The sequence below is a fragment of the Pipistrellus hanaki genome, assembly GCF_964339955.1.
Source record: "Pipistrellus hanaki genome assembly, chromosome: 20".
NCBI lineage: Eukaryota > Metazoa > Chordata > Mammalia > Chiroptera > Vespertilionidae > Pipistrellus > Pipistrellus hanaki.
Genome location: NC_140522.1, coordinates 3,523,512 through 3,543,837, shown reverse-complemented (window position 1 = coordinate 3,543,837; position 20,326 = coordinate 3,523,512). Strand labels below are relative to the sequence as shown.

Genomic DNA, 20,326 nt, shown 5'->3' with positions numbered 1-20,326 from the left:
CGGCCCGCACTTTGCCGACCACGGGAGATGGAGCGCTGCTCACCATGCCGCTGTTGGAGTGGCGCAGCAGGATGGCGTGTCCGTAGAGGAGTGTCCGGTGGCCACCCCCTTGAGCCGTCTGCGAGGGACGAGACAGGGTCGACAAGAGAAGAAAAAGCAAAACAGCAAACTTAACGAAGTCAATAAAAGATCCCCGTGTTCTCAGGAAAGGTTAGAGCTACTGCGAGGAGCGCGCAGGTGCCTGGCTCTGAGAGCAAGAGCTGATTTCGGTGAACACTCAGCATGACGTGATCCTGGTCACAGATATTTATTGTCCTTTTGTCCCACGGCACGTGGTCTGCATCGGGAGGACCTTGGGCTCTTTGGTCACTACTGTACCCAGGTGCCTGGCCCGGGTAAGGACGAAGCATTTGTTCAGTGAATGAGCCTTCCAAAACGGCAGAACGGATCAAATCGCCGACAGGCTTCACACCTTCCCTACCTCCCAAAGGATTCCAGGAAAGAGCCCAAATCCCCTTCCCTGAACCAGAGGAATGGTCCTCACTGAGCGTGCACACGAGGCCCTGAGTGGCGGGCCGCCCCGGTGACGGACTCAGCAGGCCTGGGGTGGACAGAGAAGGTGGTCTTTTCTACCTTATAAACTGCACTTTCAGACTCAGTTCAAGGCCACCTCCTCCAGGAAGCCTCCTCTGGTTTCCTCAGTTGGCTGCTCCCTGCGCTCCTGCAGCCCCGGGTGCACCTGGCACCTGGTCTAACCACTCCACCATTGTCTTCTGGGTCGGACTGGGAACTTCACGGCAGGGCCCTGAGCTCTCAGCACAAAGCACTCAATAAGCCTGAGAGCCAACATGAAAGCCATATCCGCCTGGGGGGGTGGGAGTCAGTGTCATGGTGCACAAGTGCAGGTGTTGAAAAGAGGAAGGGGCCCGGACTGGAGACGGGGGTGGCAGAGACTGCATAGGAGCCATACACTGGGCTCAGGGGAAGATCGTGGGAGGTACAAACAGTTAAGCCCAGGAGTGTGCACAAGTTTTTGAAGGAGAAGGCTGTCTTTAAGGACTTTAAGGAATGTGACTGGTGATATTGGTGTGTGTGTGTGTGTGTGTGTGTGTGTGTACACCCTAAGAAGTGTGGAGTGCTTTAATATCAATACTATTACATCTTTCTTACTAAAAATATATCCCTCCATATTGTTCCAAATAATTTCTTAAAATAACTTCACATGTTATGCTGGGAAGACCTCAAAACCATTCTTTAAAATCAGTATTAAAGCCGAAACCGGTTTGGCTCAGTGGATAGAGCATCGGTCTGCTGACTCAAGGGTCCCAGGTTCGATTCGGGTCAAGGGCATGTACCTTGGTTGCGGACACATCCCCAGTAGGGGGTGTGCAGGAGACAGTTTCTCTCTCATCAATGTTTCTAACCCTATCTCTCTCCCTTTCTCTCTGTAAAAAAAAATCAATAAAAAATATTTTAAAATCAATATTAAAATTTATTTAAATTACCTTAAAAACTGCTTTTAAAACTAAAGGAAAATCTCTTTTCCACGTACTGGGGGGGGGGGAGAGGGAGGGGAAATCTACTTTGTAAAATTATATTCCTCCTCAGAACGAGGCCTTCTATAGAAAGCACTTGCGTTTCCTGTGCTACACGTGACTTTGTGGCCAAGGGCAATTCGCCGACCTTGGCTGACCTGGTTGCAATGGCAGGAGTAACTTTCACAGGAGATACCAGCTTCAAAGCCATGACTTCCAGCTGAACTTTCCTGACAGTCACATCCATCAGAACAAAAATTTTAAAACGACGATTTAACCAAAAATGATGAAGCACTCCTTTTACTATAAAGTTCGGCCCACGCGTGTCATATGTTTATAGGTGCATATGCATAAATATTCAAATTGGTTAAGCTAAGAGGAGACATTTTAGTGTCTAAATTTTCTCCAACTATTCATTCTACACAATTAGACAATTATAGATTTTAACTAGAGATTTCCTCACCACTTAAATGCCAATTATGCCAGATTTCGTTCTAATAGAATTCATATAACTATGCACATAATCCCCACTAAATTAATTGTCACTAATTAACTTAGTTACCACAAAAGGGTGCAATTTCTGTCACATGCACTCCAGTACTTTTTTTCTAACTTGTCATTTTATATGACGTTAATCTAACTGACTCCGTTTCTGAAAAAAAATTTTAAAAATGTAATTTCAACTCTTGGGCTGATTGGGTAACTCCATTCATTCAATAAACATCTGTCAAAAGAATTGTGTCTGGGGATGAATCCTAAGGGATGATTTATTCTTTCCTGTGTTTTTTATATAATTTGGTGCATCGTGTCAATTTTCTTGTTACATGTGGCTGGTCCTTCTTTAAGGTAAATAAATACGGGGTGGGCAAAAGTAGGTTTACAGTTGCGAGAGCACAAAACAGTTGATTCTTGCATTATTATTTATTAGTTATTGTATTGTGTTCCATCTGAACAACCCTGAGCCTACTTTTGCCCACCTGTGTGTATGGACTTCCTCTGAACCTTGGTGCTGTAGGAAGATGGTCACCACTTTGGGGGTTACTCCTTCGAGACTCTGCAGCCCCGTTTCGGGGGGGTGCGGGCGCCCCCTGCGCAGTCTCAGTGAGGAGACGACCATCACCACTGGGGACAGCTGCATCCGAGCAGCAGTAACTTAGTCCTCTAGAGCAGGCCCCTTCCCTCCAAACACCCAGCCCACCCTGCAGGCACACATGCTCTGACCACACTGACCTCTGGGAAGCCAGCCAGGACCAGCTAGATAAGAGTCCATCAAGCTAATGGGGAAGCAAGCTCAAGGCCAGCTTGCCCTCAAGAATACACTTCAAAAAAATACCTTAGTGACTGTGGAAGTTAATATGTTAACTGTTCTTTGGAATCTAAAATATGAGCAGAGCAGTCAAGTGCACCAGTTAAAAGGAGAATTCGGAAATTACATTTTACATAATATAAATAAACCTTCAGTTCACATTAATGCCATAGATACTTCAGGCCTGTAAGTTTCTCTCTCATCAATGTTTCTAGCTCTCTATCCCTCTCCCTTCCTCTCTGTAAAAAATCAATAAAATATATATTTTTTAAAAAACAGCCTATAAAATACCCACAGTGAAAATGCTGATTGGAGAACGAGTAAAAATGGTTGTTTCAATGGGAGAATTCTTAACGTTGGCTAAATTAAACTAATATGTTAGCATAGGACATAAAGGTGCCAAATGCTGCTTATGAAGTTGACAAACCTAAATATGTGATTGACTCGTTTAAATTTAAAAGCTCCAAATTTGATTTAATTTCTAAAACTTTCAGATGTGAAAAGTGCCATGAATTCAAAGTTTACACCAAACATGAAGTGTACAAAATAAAACACATAGCAGATGACCCAGTGTCTTACCTTCATCATGAATTTCTGTGGGGGCAGGAGAAAAGAGAAAAGGCATTAAATATATTATTTCCAAGACATTTTAAAAGATCTCTTACTTATGAAGATTTCTAAGTGGAATCATGTGGACAATAAACATACAGAAACACATTCACTGTGTTGTCACAACAAAACAGTATCAACTGCATGCCAGGTAAAAGCTGGGGCAAGCAAAACTCTTTTTACAAGTGTTTTTACATTAGTTCTTTCTTTTCCTGTGAAAACATGCTGCTCTACTGTGATGCCTGTTTTAATTTACAACATATCTAAGCACCAAAAAAGCCCAAAGATATCTTAAAATTATACTCTGAAAATGCTTTTAAACCCGTTTCACTTCATCTTTTGCATTACAATTCAGTGATATAAACAGCAATGCAGCTAATTTTAGTAAGAACAGTGGATTGGAAGCAGGTGAGGGTGATCGTCACTAAAGTGCCGAGGTGATAGTAACCATGGACCCTTCCCGAGCCTACATGTGTGAGTTGGGAAACCCAGAGAAAATGCCACGGAAGCTTTGCTCTTAAAATGACACAGCCCCTTCTCGTGACTTATAATGGCTCCTTTTTCTTCTCCAAAACATAGTATGTGCATATATCCCCTCGTTTTCTCTTAGGCCCCTAGAGTTTCCTTCACCTACTCCTAGGGGGCGTACACAGATAAAAAAGAACTAGGAAGGAAAATGGCATTACTTTTCCAAACTTAGGACTACATTTAGTTGTCATAAGCATCCAAGTCCTACAGAAAAAAGATACACCTATTCACATTAGTTTTACAGAAAATAGCAAGTTTTCAACCTACAACTTATAATAGATACCACAGTTGGTTCCCTGAAACATAAAAACATAGTGATATGTACATTAGTGGTATTCTCTTGTGACTGATTTTTTTTCTTTTTTAATATATTTTTTACTGACTTCAGAGAGGAAGGGAGAGATGTAGAAATATCAATGATGAGAGAGAATCATTGATTGGCTGCCTCCTGCATGATCACACATTGGGAATGGAGCCTCCAACATGGACATGACACTCATCCACTGAGCCACACCAGCCAGCCTTCCATTTTTTTAATTTTATAATTTAAGGAAAACTTGTAAAGGATCATTTCATTTTAAGATTAAAAATGAGAGGCTGTTTAGTTACGTATCTATCACTGATATCAATGGTAAATGATGTCAGGAGGTCATTGTCTGGTAACCTGTCCTTATGACTGAGGTAACCTGTTCAACCCCATCATGTTGACAAAAAAAGGTGTTTCACCAACAAAGACTTGGGTTTGGTGGCTGTTTTAGATTCATGATGATATTGGTGCTCCTAACAAATTTTAGAAAACAAAAGACATTTAATATTAACAATTTCAAGTTGTAAGCATATATCAATATATACTATCCAACAGGGTATCTGGATATACATTCGTAGAGAACCTCAAATATTTGTCTAATGATAGAAACACCCCATGAAGCACTGGCTGTGTGGCTCATTTGGTTGAAGTGTGATCTATTGTCTCACGTGTGAACACACACACACACACACACACACACACACACCACACACACACAAATGTTGGGGATCCTATCTCTGGTCAGGTTGTGTATGGGAGGCAACCTATGGATGTTTTTCCCTCACATTTATATTCCTCTCTCTCTCTCTCTCACTTCTTCTCTCTCTAAAAATCAATGAAAAGCATTTCCTTAGGGTGAAGATTTTTTAAAATCCCATAGAAATGCTTTCTTTCTAGACTTCACACGGACAAGACCCCAGAGTGCTCTGTTGATAGATTGTGCAGAGCGGCCCCAGAGCATCTAAAAGGGGCTGGGCTGCCACCTGCACATGCAATGACACAGCCCGAGGCCCCGCCCCGCATCACGCACACTCATGACCAGCATTGGCACGCTGGTATTTTTACAATTTTGGGGGAGCTGATTGGTAGTAGCTGTTGTTTTTTCAGGCTATCTACACTGCACACACAATGTTTAACTAGACTGTCTATTCTTTTGAGTGCAGTGGATCTAGCATATATGCTACAGTTGTCTAGTCCTCTTTTAGAAAACTATACCCGTCTGATAAGCCACTGCAATCCTCACCCTTTATCCCTGGGACGCTTGTATGAAGTCCCAAATACGAGCAGGAGAGCTGCCTCAGGCTTCCTTCTTCCTCCAGTTCATCTGGAGAGAATAACTACATCAGAAACACATGTGTGGGGACATGGGGGTGAGTGGGAGGCCCTGCCTCACCTCGCCTGCAGGCCTCCACCCTGGAGAGGCCTGAGCTATAGAGACAAGTTAACTGGAATTCAGTTCGGATCCTCCTATTGCACAGGGCTGGGCATTTTATTTTATTTTTTTTAATATATTTTAATGATTTTTTACAGAGAGGAAGAGAGAGGGATAGAGAGTTAGAAACATCGATGAGAGAGAATCATCGATCAGCTGCCTCTTGCACACCCCCTACTGGGGGATGTGCCCGCAACTAAGGTACATGCCCTTGACTGGAATCGAACCTGGGACCTTTCAGTCCGCAGGCCGACGCTCTATCCACTGAGCCAAACCGGTTTCGGCACGGGGCTGGGCATTTTAGTTACCACATGAGACTTGTGTGACTTGAAATGACTTGGGATGTTTCATGTCTGAATAGGAGAAAGGCCCCAAGACCCAGCCTGTGTTAACCCAGGGGACAGAGGAGATCCCCGCCACACACACACACACACACACACAGCAGTGTCTATTTCTGTGACACCCAAGGATAGAAACAGATAACAAATTCTACCTGTTTCTTGCTCCCTCCTTGTCTCTGGCTCTTAAAGAGACCATAGTACCATAGTAATCATGGAACTTGGCCACATCACACCGCTGTCCCAAACGCAGCGTCCGAAATCCTGCAAATGAGTCCTTTCCTCATGACACTGACTATCGCCTCCACCTTTCAAGGTTGTGACCGCCAGTTTCTATCATACGTGGGAAAACATAAGGGCTACACAGTACGATTTTAAGGTTAAGATTTGTGATAAGTGATGTACTAAAAGCCCTCCTGTTGACTGAAGTGCATCGCATTAGGAAACCAATTACAGAGAAATTATATAGCTCAGGGGAAGGGGGGGAGAACATTTTCATATCCCCCAGTTTAGTTGACCCAAACCATACACAAGGTTCTAGCTAGAGACCTGTTCGTATTTGTTCAGTACAACACAGCAGTTATTGTGAAAACTAGTAGTACAAGCCACACCAGGAAGCCACACAGAAATATTAGAGGCAAGAGCAAACGTGCACGTGTTTAGATCATGATTCCTTTGCAAATCTATGGAAACACATACCCATTTTTCCACATCAACTTTCTGTAGAAAGAAAAAGCCAAAATAAATAACAAGCAAGCAAATACCTGGCAGTGTTTCAATGACTGTCATTTAAATAAATTGCATTTGTGGTCCCTGCACCAAAATCGAATTCCAATTCTTACGAAAAAGAAACACCATTTAAACTTTTAATTAATAACATTGAATCTCCTAGAAAAATAAAAGCCTCAATTAATTAGCAATCAGAACTTCAAAGGCATTCGGCAGAAATGCAGCAGGTACAGGAAATAACAATCCAAAATATTCAGAAGCAAATATGAATATTTACCTAATTCTCAAGCCCATTAGGCCTCCTGATTTAGGAACATTATTCTCCTCTAAGATCAATTTAATTCAAAAGGTCAATTTTAAATATAGCATTAACTACAAATCTCTCATGAAACAGAAGTAAAATTTCTCTTACACCAATCTTTGTAGCATGACAGAAAACCTCACAATATAACAAAAGACATGTTTTGGTGGGAATCGTGGGCCTTAGCTAAGAATGTCCTACCCTTGGTAAGCAAGTTCCTGGAAGTGACGGTGCATAAGATGCAGCAAACAGAGTGATTATTTTAAAACGCTATGAAATGATATGAAAACATCAACTTCAATATGCATGCACTAGTTTTGAAGCCTCGGAGAAATTCTATAGATTCGGAAGGTTCCTTATCACCTTTATTGGGTTCCTTTTGGCTTCTCTAGTATTTTTCTTAGTCCTCAGAAAAATCTGTCCTAAGTCTTCTCCCAGCCTTCGAGTTTAAAAACACACAATGGTTTAAGAAAAAACAGTTTACTCAATGGAAAAGCCTCGTTTTCATTATACATACCTAAGTTATTTAGCTGTTGCATAGAGTTCAAATTCTCACTTTAGATCTATCAGAGCGATGAGTCTATTTCTTTATATACTGGGACATAGGGAAGCAATTCAGTCATGTATGGTGTAGTACCATTCACTTTTCTACCATCAAAAGGACAAATTTTTGTTTTTATTATTCTTCCCCTCCCTCAAAAAAAAAAAAAACTCTCAAAGAAATATGAAATAATCCCCTTCTCATGTGTACTAGGAAGATAAGATATACCATATCTTTAGAGATTTCGATGATTAACAAAGACATTATATTATACCCTTCACTAGAGGCCTGGTGCATAACATTAGTATATGCAGGGGACTCCCGCAGGCCTAAGCCATCAGTCAGACATCCCCCAAGGGCTCCCAGACTGTGAGAGGGCACAGGCCAGGCTGAGGGACCCCCACCCAGTGCACAAATTTCATGCACCAGGCCCTCTAGTATGATGTAATTCATTTCTACAGTTATACACACTAATATTTCTGTAGGTAAACCACTGGCAGAAAAACAAAATGAAGTCTCCAGGCCATGGATGTGTAAACAATCCCAGTCTTTATCTCTGGCCCTGGCATCTTGCTTTTATTTCTTCACTCCCACCAAAAAATAAAAAATAAAACACATTTATTGAGTATCTGATTCACAAAGCACCGCTCCACTCTGTCTGATCTGGAAGAGACTCCTGGCTGCTGGGCTCTTTCTGCGTTCACTCCACACAGTGTGACACGGTCACTCGGAGTGGATGCTGGGTCTGCGCCCTGAACAAAGGCAGTGAACTCCAGCGATGAAGTGTTCAGTGCTGGGGCTCACTGCTGCTTTCTCTGCGTCCCTGCTGTTACCTGTCATCTCTCTCTCCCTCTCTCTCTCTCTCTCTCTCTCTCTCTCTCTCTCTCTCTCTCTCTCTCCACTGCCTAATCTCATTGGGACACCTTCCCTCTTGTGAGCAGAGGTGATTGGAAGAGACTACGGGAAGCCCGTGCAATGTGCCCTCAGTGTTCTGCTCTCTGCCACAGTCCAAGGCCAGGTCTAAGTTTCCTATCCCAGCAAAGAACTCAGCTCCGTGTGGCCTTAGCGCTAATGGCCTCACATACTCTCAGAACCACAGGAGCACAACTGGCCACCCAGCCAGTGCCAGCCTCATGCCAGCTGTCAGCACGTCCACGTGGCCTCACAGATCCTCGGTCACCCTCATGTCTCTGTCTTTCTCCACAGCCCTGAGATCGGCTACAAAGAAGCACAGCTTCTGAGAGCGGCTGCAGTCAAAGGGGCTGCTGCACCGCTCCGGGTCATCAAAGCGGGAGCTGTGCTCACATGAGTGCGCTTTTTCTAGGAAAAGGCTCTATGACTTGCATCTGACTCACAAAGGCCCGTGCCTGGAGATGGGTTTAATTGCTCCCCAGGCTGGGGCACTGGGTGGTGAAGGCCGAAGTAGCCTGGGGCTCCAGATGTTAACCTGCACTGAGCCCGGCCCCTCCAGCGTGAGGCTGCCTAATTCCAGAAGCTCATGTCCTCATTTTCTTCCCGACATGTCCCTTCCCTCCCCGAGTCAGGAGGCAGAGCTCCACTAGCAGAAAAGATTTCAGACCCTTCACTTTGGTTTATAAATCCCATCTCTTTATCCCTCAAGTCAGCACATACTTATTGGAAATCTGCTTCGTGTCATGACAGACACTGTCCTGGGTGTAAGAGCCCTGCCCTCGTGGGTGGACACACTACAGGGAAGGGCAGTCTGGTAAAGAATAAAAATAAACACCTGTCGGAAGGTATAGGTGCATGGTAGGAAACAGTGCTGGTTGGGGTGGCACCACTTGAGAGAGATGGATGAAAGATGGAAGTACGCTCAGATCAGACTAGAACTGTGGTCGGCAAACTGCGGCTCAAGAGCCACATGCGGCTCTTTGGCCTCTTCAGTGTGGCTCTTCCACAAAATACCATGGCCTGGGCGAGTCTATTTTGAAGAAGTAGCATTAGAAGAAGTTTAAAAAATTTGGTTCTCAAAAGAAATTTTGAATCGTTGTACTGTTGATATTTGGCTCTGTTGACTAATGAGTTTGCTGACCATTGGACTAGAATGTTTTAAGACAATAAAGTTTGAACTTTAAGAGGACAAAAATTAAAGGTGGCTGTCTCAATAAATGAGTATCTTTATATCACTGGTACATTGAGGAATAGTTTCTCACATAAATTTACCATCTGATTCATTTGCTATCAACTATTTATACTTAAAAAATATTACTTCATTTTAAACACAAAAAAACATGAGGAAGATGTCGAAATTGAATGACACGACTCAAATAAAATAATCTATCCATTGCAAGATTCATAATCTAAAACGGGTGTAACTGCACCAGGTGATCAAATTACATGTTGATTAAATTGGCTTCCTTATTGAATTTGATGCTGATTCTCTGGAAAACACAACACTTCGACACACAGAGATACATCAGATCTTAGCTTCAGAGCAGGAAGTCGTCTTTCTAGAGACAGGAAGACAGTAAAATAGGAGGTGGAGATTTCAGCCACAGACAAATGTCCACCTTCTACGTGGTAGATAAATAGTGCTGCTCACGGAGTGTTTTAGCGATAAACCCTGTAGGAGGCCATAATCACATTTCTTTTTTAAATCTCAGTCTCAGTTTCACAGATGAAGGACAGGCAGATGGTTATGTACGGAGATTCTGGACAAGATGCTAGCGACCCTGTCGGGTTAGGAAATGTGCTAATTTATTAGCATTTAGCGCCATTCCCAAAACAGCACCCAGCTTATCCGGATCTCCTGCACAGCGGGGTGAACAGAACCCAGCTCCCAAAATAGAAAGTCGTCACAATGGATAGTTGGGAATTGCAGTTTCAATATAAATAGCTAGTGACGTCATATCATCCACAGCGTAAATGGACTAACCCATTAGCTTCTCACGGTTTTGAACTGTTGAGGTCATCAGGCATTGGGATGGGATGCATGCCTTTGGGGAGGGGAAATAAGTAACTCGGAGTTGGAAGAGCAATTAATTAGAGCGCCCTCCTCTGTGCTCTCATGGAACTACCATCAAAGCATGTTTCGCTCCCATTGCAATGACTTATTTTACCTTTTCTGTTCACTATTAAATTGCTAAGTTCCTCAGGAGCAAGAATGCGTTCTTCTTTTCCTCTGTGTCTCCGGAATTCACGACAGCAACTCCACACACCTCTTTGGGACGAAAGCTGCATGAATCAGTTGGGTGAAGTAGGGACCCAGGTTTTCCGTGTCCCAGCCATGGAGACCTTGAGCAGGGACTCTGATGGTTCCTCCTAGATAAGGATGTCACTTCCTGGACCTAGTTTGGCACAAGAACCTGGAGGATCTCAATCTGAATAAATATTCCCATGAAGCCATAAGGAAGTTACTTCCGTGTCTGCTTGGCATTGCGGCAGAAGACATTAGGAATTATCCAGCATTCATGTACACACATAACCATCTTTCTTCTTCTAAAAAGAGGACCTGATTCTGTAGAGGTGCCCTGTCCTCTCCCCATGCTGTGTGTCAGTGTGGTGGCCCATTTTCCCAGGCCAGTAAATAATGCAGGCATGAGTCAGTGACCGTGGGCAGGAGGAGAAGTCTACCTGGGGAATTCTGGGGAAAGTCCCTCACTCCTGAAAACAAAAATAAGCCAGCCAGCTCCTTGTTGTGCCTACGGATCATTTTCAATTGGGGTATCGTCCCTGGAACTGCAGCAGCCATGCTGTAACCATGAAGGAAGCAAGACTAAGAACCAAGCCAACAGCAAGGAGGACAGAGGGGAGAACTGAAGAAGATCGGAGCAGAGTCTCATCCATTACACTGGACTCTTGTCCCCTGGACTCTGTGTCCTTATTTTTTTAAGCCAAAACTTGTAAACGTTTATGTAGAAGGCTCTAAATCAGCGGTTCTCAACCTGTGGGTCGAGATCTTTTTGGGGGTCAAACGACCCTTTCACAGGGATCGCCTAAGACCATCAGAAAACAGAGATATTACATTACGATTCATAACAGTAGCAACATTACAGTTATGAAGTAGCAACGAAAATAATGTTATGGTTGGGAGTCACCACCACATAAGGAACTGTACTAAAGGGTCGCGACCTTAGGAAGGTTGAGAACCACGGCCCTAGATGAACACAAACACTCTTAGCTGTGGTTATCGTCAGGGAAAGGAGGGTTATGAGGAAGGTATTTTCCATTTATACTCCCGTAATTACCGTTACGAGAGCAAAACACTGAAATGTTCTGGGATTTACACTGGAATTTAAGTATATTTTTATACTGTATGCATGTAGGCACTAATTTTCTCTTTTTTTTTTCCGTTAAGAAGAAGAGCCGTTTTTGTTTTTTGGGTTTTATTTTTTTTTAATGTTTGTATTGATTTCATAGACGGAGAGGGAGAGAGCAATAGAAACATCAACGATGAGAGTCATTGATCAGCTGCCTCCTGCACGCCCCACACTAGGGATCCAGCCTAAAACCTGGGCATGTGCCCCGACCAGAATCCAAGCAACAACCTTTTGGTGTGTGGGATGAAGCTCAAACACTGAGCCACACCTGCCAGGCGACACTAGTTACTTTTAACAGTACCATTAATCAACGATAGAATGACTGTGTTTGTGATTGATTGATTGATTGACTGATTGATTGGAGTCTGCCATGTCCCAGGCAGGCATACTGCTTCAGCACAAGTAAAAACCGTGAGTGTGGTGTCATTTTTCTTCACTAAATCGTAGCCCTCTGGTCTTTGGTCTGGTCTCTTCAGTACTCTGTCCCAACAGTACTGAAAAGTGTAATCACCGTTTTACATCCCAAACGTTTCATTCTGTATGTTAACGGAGATCGGTGTGCAGAGCAGCGACATATTTGAAACTGGATGAATAACACCAAGTGGTTAAGCAATCCTCACTCCTCCAGTGAGTCGTTCTCCCAGCACCTGAGACCTACTTTCAATAACCTACAGGACACAGTCTGTTTACACAAACCCCAAGCACGGTTTGTCAAGCTTTCTACCCTCCACGCTACCCAATTCACGGTCATGAAGAGAAAACAAATGGGAAAAAATCAATATCAACTCAGCCAGGTGGCTACATCATTAGCTCTTTTAATTCTGACCCATGGCTTGTCTGCCCAAGAGCTTGAACAGCCTTTAAATATATTATTTGATTGATTTCAGAGAGGAAGGGAGAGGAGAGAGAGATAGAAACATTGGTGAGAGAGAAGCATCCATCGGCTGCCTCCTGCACACTCCCTACTAGGGTCTGAGCTTGCAATCTGGGCATGTGCCCCGACTAGGCACAGCCAGTCTTTTAGATGTGGTGCAGCCGAAACCAGTTTGGCTCAGTAAATAGAGCGTCGGCCTGCGGACTGAAAGGTCCCAGGTTCGATTCCTATCAAGGGCATGGACCTTGGTTGCGGGCACATCCCCAGTAGGGGATGTGCAGGAGGCGGCTGATCGATGTTTCTATCTCATGGATGTTTCTAATTCTCTATCCCTCTCCTTTCCTCTCTGTAAAAAATCAATAAAATATATTTAATAAAAAAAGACAAAAAAAATAGATGTGGTGGCACTGGACATGTGCCAAACACCAGAAGAATAGGGTGGAATAGAAATATTAAGATCTACTTCTGGGACTACCAATAAATATGAAAAACTCTTCAGGGAATAAATTCTTTCAAATGCAAACTGTATGGGAATCTATGAATTCATATAAATTGAACTTACTATGGAGTGATTTAAAGGAAAACCAGGCTCCTGTCAAATCAGGTACACTTTCCAGTTCTTAATCAACTCAACTTCTCTGCTTTTTATTTGATTTTGTCAGTAGCCTCTCACTGGGGCTCTATACTTCCCCAGTGTAATTTAATGGCACCCAAAGCCGCTCAGGTCCCAATTCCCAGAACCAGTGAGTATGTTACAGGTCGCATGCTGCTGGCTTTCAGGATGGGGCAGGGCCCAGCCAAGCTTGTCACCTAGGAAAGGCCAGAAGCCAGGTCTTTTGAAGGCCTGTGTGGAACGCAGTCCTGCCCAGGGAGGCGGACTTAGATTTCTGACCTCAAGAACTGTGAGCTAAATAAGTCGACGGTGTTTTCGGCCACCAGGTTGGTGGTACTTGTGACAGCAGCCGTGAAACTAATTTGGCAGCTTCCGAGTGTCCTCTCCTGCTCTCCTTTGCCTCTCGGGCCACTTGCCTGTGACCTCGTCCTCCTCTCCCCCTGTGGCAATAGTGACACTGCTCTGCTCCCTTTCCTGGACACTCATAACAAAGAGCTTAAAAAGCACCGACAGCCCTCGCTGGTGTGGCTCAGTGGACAGAGCATCAACCTGCTGAAGGGCCCCAGGTTCAATTCCCGTCAAGGGCACATGCTCGGATTGTGGGCTCAATCCCCAGTAGGGGGCATGCAGGAGGCTGCCAATCAATGGTTCTCTTATCATTGATGTTTCTATCTCTCTCTCCCTCTCCCTTCTTCTCTTAATTAAAAAAAAAAAAAAAAAAAAAAAAAAAACACACAGACGCTGGAACCCACAACCCGATTCTGCCCTGTTCCACCACTTGCTGACTCTGGAGCCGACCAGATAGTCCAGCTTTCAGGTCTAGAAGAGCTGAGTCTACCTCTCACTCCATAAGTATTCAAATGAAGTAAAACATAATTTACCAAGCCGGAGATGACAACTTGCATGATGAAGTATGCTATAGATTCCCATAATGAATTCCAAGGTGGCCAGGTTCTTTAAAATACTGCATGTATAAAAAAAATACTGCATGTATAAATACACAAATACATAAAGTAAATACTTGCCCCTTCTGACTTCTCCATCGTGTTGGCCAGCATCTCCTGTAGGGCCCGGACAGAGAGGGACTGCTCCAGCACAAAGGTGCAGATGGAGAGGTCTGGGGGGACATTCTGTGTGGAAAGAGGGAAAGCAACCATCATCATCACCATCTTAACCATTGTCCCCATCACCACCTTCACCAACACTCCATTATCACCACCATCACCATTACCACCACCATCACTAACACCATCACCAACACCATCACCACCATTACCACCGTTATCACTACCATCACTCCTACCACCATCATCACCACCACCATCACCACTAACACCACACAACCACCATTACCACCATCACTAACACCATCACCAACACCCTCACCACCATTACCACCATTATCACTACCATCACCACTACCACTATCACCACCACCATCACCACTAACACCACACAACCATCATTACCATCATCACTACCACCATTTTCCCCATCACCAACACTACCATCACCACCATCATGATCTCTATACCATCATCACAATTATTACCATCACCATCATCATCAAACATCTAGACCCAATTTACTTTATGATACTTCAAGGTTTTTCATATAAAAGGAGTACTTATCAACTCTATGTGCTCCCAAATCATTCCATATATATTATCTATACTTAATCCATTTTTTATTTATATGTAACAATAGCTACAATTTTAGTACCAATCTGACAGGCACTGCACTCAGAGTGTTATCAATAACTCCTGAGGTCATCTTTGGTAAAGATTACCATCATTGCATGGACAAGAAAACAGAAGTTATGTTGCTTTCCCAAAGTCACAATTACTGTATTTTTCAAGCTAGGGTTAAGAAGCCACATTTCTCTAACTCTCAAGTTTCATTTCTCACCTACAAAGCAGACAGCTGATAAAAAAAAAAAAAATTAGAAGGACTTCAAATTAATAATGAAGTTAAGCAAATATTAAATCGAATTGATATAAAATACTCATTTACATTGGTTTTTCCTTATCCACAAAGATAATTATTAGTTTGTTTTATTCAAGTTGGATATTATATTTGGCCTCTAACTTGGAATATTGTCATTTGCCTTCTATTCTTTGTGGTGCTTTGTTTTCTCATTCCTTTTTTCCCTTCTCGTTCCTTCCCTTAAACTTCCACTCCAATCAATACCCCATATATGCTTAAAATCCCAAAAGGTAACTACCAACTTACTTTATGGTGAAGGAAACAAGCAGGATGAGATAGTTCGAGAAAACTATCTCCATAGAAATCAAATACATTATTATGTGTATCTGCTTTTGCTGTAGAGAAGCAGAATCCAGTGAGCAACCAACCGGGTATGGGAAAATAGAATTTTCATAGGAGAAGGACATTATAAATCCATTAAACACAAATTCTAGCAAGACTGTGTCTTCATAAAAAGAGAATTAGGAAGATAAATGTGATAACTGATGCAATGCATCACAATGACAATTTATAAGGTTTATTAATGTAGTCGACGGAACCTGCCAGTCGAGTGATTTTTCTCAGCAAAGAATGATGCTTCATCGTTTCAAGGAAAGATTAAGTAAGAGGGTGCCAATACTAAAATCAACATTGTTTTATGGATGAAAGAAGCATATAATCGGGACACTAGGCTTCCTCATTACCCTCCCCTCAGCTTCCTGGAGCCCGTGTTTTGTTCTGTTTTGAATGAACTGTCCTTCTCTGGACTCCTCTACCTCCCAGCATGGGCTTTTGCGCTCCTGCCCCAGCACCTAAGCAAGAAGCCTGCCTCACTGCTCACTGGCTGTTGGCATTTCTAACCTTTGGCTTCCATCCCTGAACATGTGATCATGATTGTACCATTTTCATGCGGCTGTGGTGCAAATAAGGGAGATAACATAAGTAAAGAGCAATTAGAGTCCAGACCGTAATAAGAACTCCATGTGAGTGAGCCGTTCTCATTAGCTGGTTTTGCGTGTTGCTGTTTCTCTCCATCTGTGGCATTTATGAAGTACTATCACTTCTCCAAAGTGATTCTTAAATGGATTCTATTTTGGAAAAATGGTGTTTGTGACCACAAATCAACCATTATCCACCTGTTCAGAACATCCCAAATGTTCTGGTATTTTCTAGAAAAGGCACTTTCTGGAAATGTTTAAAAGTTTACATGCCACGTGTATTTGTCTAGTTTTGTGCCACACTTTGATCCAACTGTTCAAGTCTGCGCTCTATATTTATTTTAAAGATCCCTGAAAACCACGGGGATCTGAACTAAATTACTCCTGCTAAGCTAACTGCATTTTGCCACAGAATGACATACGTTACGCGTTTTTCCCCAGCTCATGGGTGTGAGCAGGAATAAAGGGACACAGGATGCACGGAGGCACTTCTGTCTCTCAGAGGAACATTTTTGTCTCAAAACCCGTGTCTTCTGACCATCTTTGTCACTGTCTCTCTTCGCTGCCATAGCGTCCAGAACACACATAAATGTAAGAGAAAAGCTGAGGCAGTCAAGCAATACCTTTTACTCCTTTCAGGAAAACTTGAAACAATACAAATCAGAGAATCACAGTATTATGTTTGTTCTGCTCTGAAGAAAAATGGCCCATTTTTAAAAAAATTATTTTATTGTTTAAAGTATTACAAAGTAAATGTGTCCTTTTTTCCCCCATTGACCTTCTCCTGGCCCCCCCTAGCACCCCCTCCACCCCCTAATGCTTTTCCCTCCCTTCCTCCCCCCCCAACCCTGCAGCCAGTGTCTTGCGTCCATTGGTTATGCTTACATGCGTGCATACAAGTACTTCCGTTTATCTTTTACCTCTCCCCCCCACCTTTATTTTTTCTTGAATTGAGAGAAACTGATTTGTCCTCCCACTTATTTGTGCCTTCATTGGTTGCTTCCCCAGTATGCCCCAACCAGGATCAAAACCCACAACCTTGGCAAAACGGGATGACACTCCAACCAGCCAAGCTACCCGGCCAGATCAGTCTGGTTCTTTTAAGCAACAGAATCATTACCATAATGTGCTACCTTTTAAAGTAAACTACTAAAAGCATTTCTTAATTTAGATACCTATTCCTTCAAATGAAAAATAAATAAAACTTTTAAAAGGAAGAAAAAAACCTATAAATTCCTTACTGACTCAACTGCTTCTTTCCTGCTGAGGACAGTTTATCATGTTGGAGTTGGAAAGAACTAGGTTAGAATCCTGGCTCTGCTTCTCAATTGCTGTGTGACCTCAGGAGAGTTACCTAAACTCTCTGAACTTCACCTTCTTCCTAATGATGCGAAGAGTGAGTGAAAGAATGCACCTGTGATACCCAGCAGAGTCTCTGATACATGTTGTTATTCTAAAGCTGTTAAGGTAGAAAAGAAAACATTGGCTGGAGTCCAGTAGACAAAATATTATCTTGTGGAGGGAACATGGAGCAGAAAATAAACTGAATATGACTCACTGAGCATTGCTGTTTTCTTAGATATGAGTGACTAGAGTACTGAGGTTTAGACATGCATCTATCTCGTAGGGGTTAAAATGATCTCTCCACTGATTAAATGGCGTGTTTGTATTGTAACGAGTTATCTCATTAAGGCAGAATGGTAGAGAAGAAATGATGCTCTAGAACTTGGCCCAAATTTTAGTCTTGATTTTACCATTTTAGGGCAAACTTTTAAGTTATGTAACTTCAATGCCCCAATTACCTCAAGAAGAGCCACGCAGAGGGATAGAATCATTTCTAACGTAGCTTCAAGTTCGTTTTTTCAAACAGCGTACATTGTGACACGCTGCTTGTTCTGGCCATACGCTGTTAAGATCTGTTTCTGCCATTTTTTTTTTAAATATATTTTATTGATTTTGTACAGAGAGGAAGGGAGAGAGATAGAGAGTTAGAAACATCAATGAGAGAGAGTCATTGACCAGCTGCCTCTTGCACACCCCCCACTGGGGACATGCCCGCAACCAAAGTACATGCCCTTGACTGGAATCGAACCCGGGGCCCTTCAGTCCCCAAGCCGACGCTCTATCCACTGAGCCAAACCGGTCCCGGCAATGTTTCTGCCATTTTTAATGCTTCTCAGCATCACGCTGCCTTCCGAGGTAAGGAGCAGAGGCTGCCAAGACTGGGGTACGGCATCCTTTTAAAGTCTGATTCCATGTAGTCAGCCTGTACCTAATGCTTATAAAGGATTATGTTGTACTCAGAAAGAATTCTAGTGTGAACGAGGTCCGTGGCAGGTGCTAAAATAGAATTAGACAGCAGTTATCTGCATTTCCCCCACCGCCACACGCACACACACACACAAACTATCCATTCCCTGCTAAGTCAGGACTTCCTTGCCCAGCCTGTGTGGTTCAGTGGTTGAGCATCAACCTATGAACCGGGAGGTCAGGGTTTGATTCCCGGTTGGGGCACATGCCCAGGCCGTGGGCTCGATCCCCAGTGTGGGGTGTGCAGGAGGCAGCCGATCAGCGATTCTCTCTCATCCTTGACTTTTCCATCTCCTCTTCCTCCCTCTCGGAAATCAGTATATGTGTGTAAAATAAAATGAAATACATTTTTAAACATTTCACCTAAACCCATTTCCTGTCGCAGGAAATTCACACCAACGTGGCTATGATGGTGGGACTCGTTGGATTATCTAATTGCTGGGAATAAGGCACTTGAACTTGGCCCTGGGGGTCTATGCTGTCCAGCTCTATGGGAATGCTGCAAAGTAGAGCACTCACTACCCTTCTCGCTTTGCACGGAACACTCCTCCCAGTCCATCCTCCACTCCACCCCCAGATCCCCCCTCCGGGCCAGCTCAGCTCAGAAACTTCCCAGCTGCCCACCTCAGAGTGGCACTGCCCTCCTCTGAGCAGACCCTCCCCCTAAGGACCCGCCACTGGACTTGATGCAGTAAACATCCACACTGGCCTCTGGGTGTTTATGTTCCTTCTCTCTCCTGTGGGAGCCTGAGTTGACATTTTTCAAGAAAGAGGATATTTTAGTCAGAAAATGCCCGTTAAGCATTTTCTAAGCAATGCCGTCTGATCAATAATTTAATTTAAACAAAATAAATAGTACTGTAAAGCTCTTTATTGAGTACTGTAAATCAATATTTCTACGCCGAGAGAGTTGCGCTGGCAGAGAAAAACCTTAGCATTTTCTTTTGCATCAACTTTGTCGACAATTATTTATCGTTTTTAATTATTTTTCAGTAGAGCATGTGAATCTTTTAAATTATGCATGAGCGTACTAACAAAAATGTATCCTTTACATAAAGTAGTAAATTAATTATTACTGAAAAATGTAGTGTACCACGTCTGCTATCCATCTATATAGGATTAAGTATTACTATAGTCACAAGTATAAATACTTCTTCTGGTAACATTAATTTCTTGAAACAGAAAGACTGTGCAGTCTTTAGAAGGTATAGAATTTTTTAAATGCCAGATGAATTAGTTAACTGTCAAACTAGATACGTCAATATTAACTAAGTCATTGGGCCAAAGAAGGAAAATCGGTTAAAATCAACCAACATTTAGTGGTCACCTACTTCCTTCAAAAATGCATCATGCACCTGACATACATGATGAACAAGATGCTGCCTCTGCCTGCAGGCTTCCATGATTATTTCATCATGAATTCAGAGAGTAAGTGTGCCCTGGCTGGTGTGGCTCAGTGGTCTGGGCACCATCCCATGTACGGAGAGATCACTGGTTCGATTCCTGGTCAGAGCACATGAGCACGTGCCAAGGTTCCAGGTCCTAACCCTGCCCCAGGTCGGGACCAGGTTGGGGGATGGGGGTGGGGGGCAACCAATCCATGGGTCCCCTCCTTCCATCCCACTCGCTCTAAAGTCAATGGAAAAATATCCCCATTCCTTGGGGGAGGGGGAAATAACTGTTTTTTTAAAGCAAACGTCAAGGGACATGGGATTCCGCA

General features: G+C 43.2%; 1 protein-coding gene across 1 annotated transcript in view; it reads right to left on the bottom strand.

Annotated features, from left to right (window-relative positions):
- RYR2 (ryanodine receptor 2) overlaps positions 1-20,326 on the bottom strand; it is a 167,256-nt gene that overhangs the window by 129,988 nt on the left and 16,942 nt on the right. Inside the window, exons 3-6 of the mRNA XM_084868643.1 lie at positions 14,415-14,523; positions 6,755-6,771; positions 3,421-3,435; positions 44-118 (exon numbers count right to left, since the gene is read on the bottom strand). Of these exons, the coding sequence (XP_084724769.1) occupies positions 44-118; positions 3,421-3,435; positions 6,755-6,771; positions 14,415-14,523 (216 nt within the window). The remainder of the gene's footprint in view (positions 1-43; positions 119-3,420; positions 3,436-6,754; positions 6,772-14,414; positions 14,524-20,326) is intronic.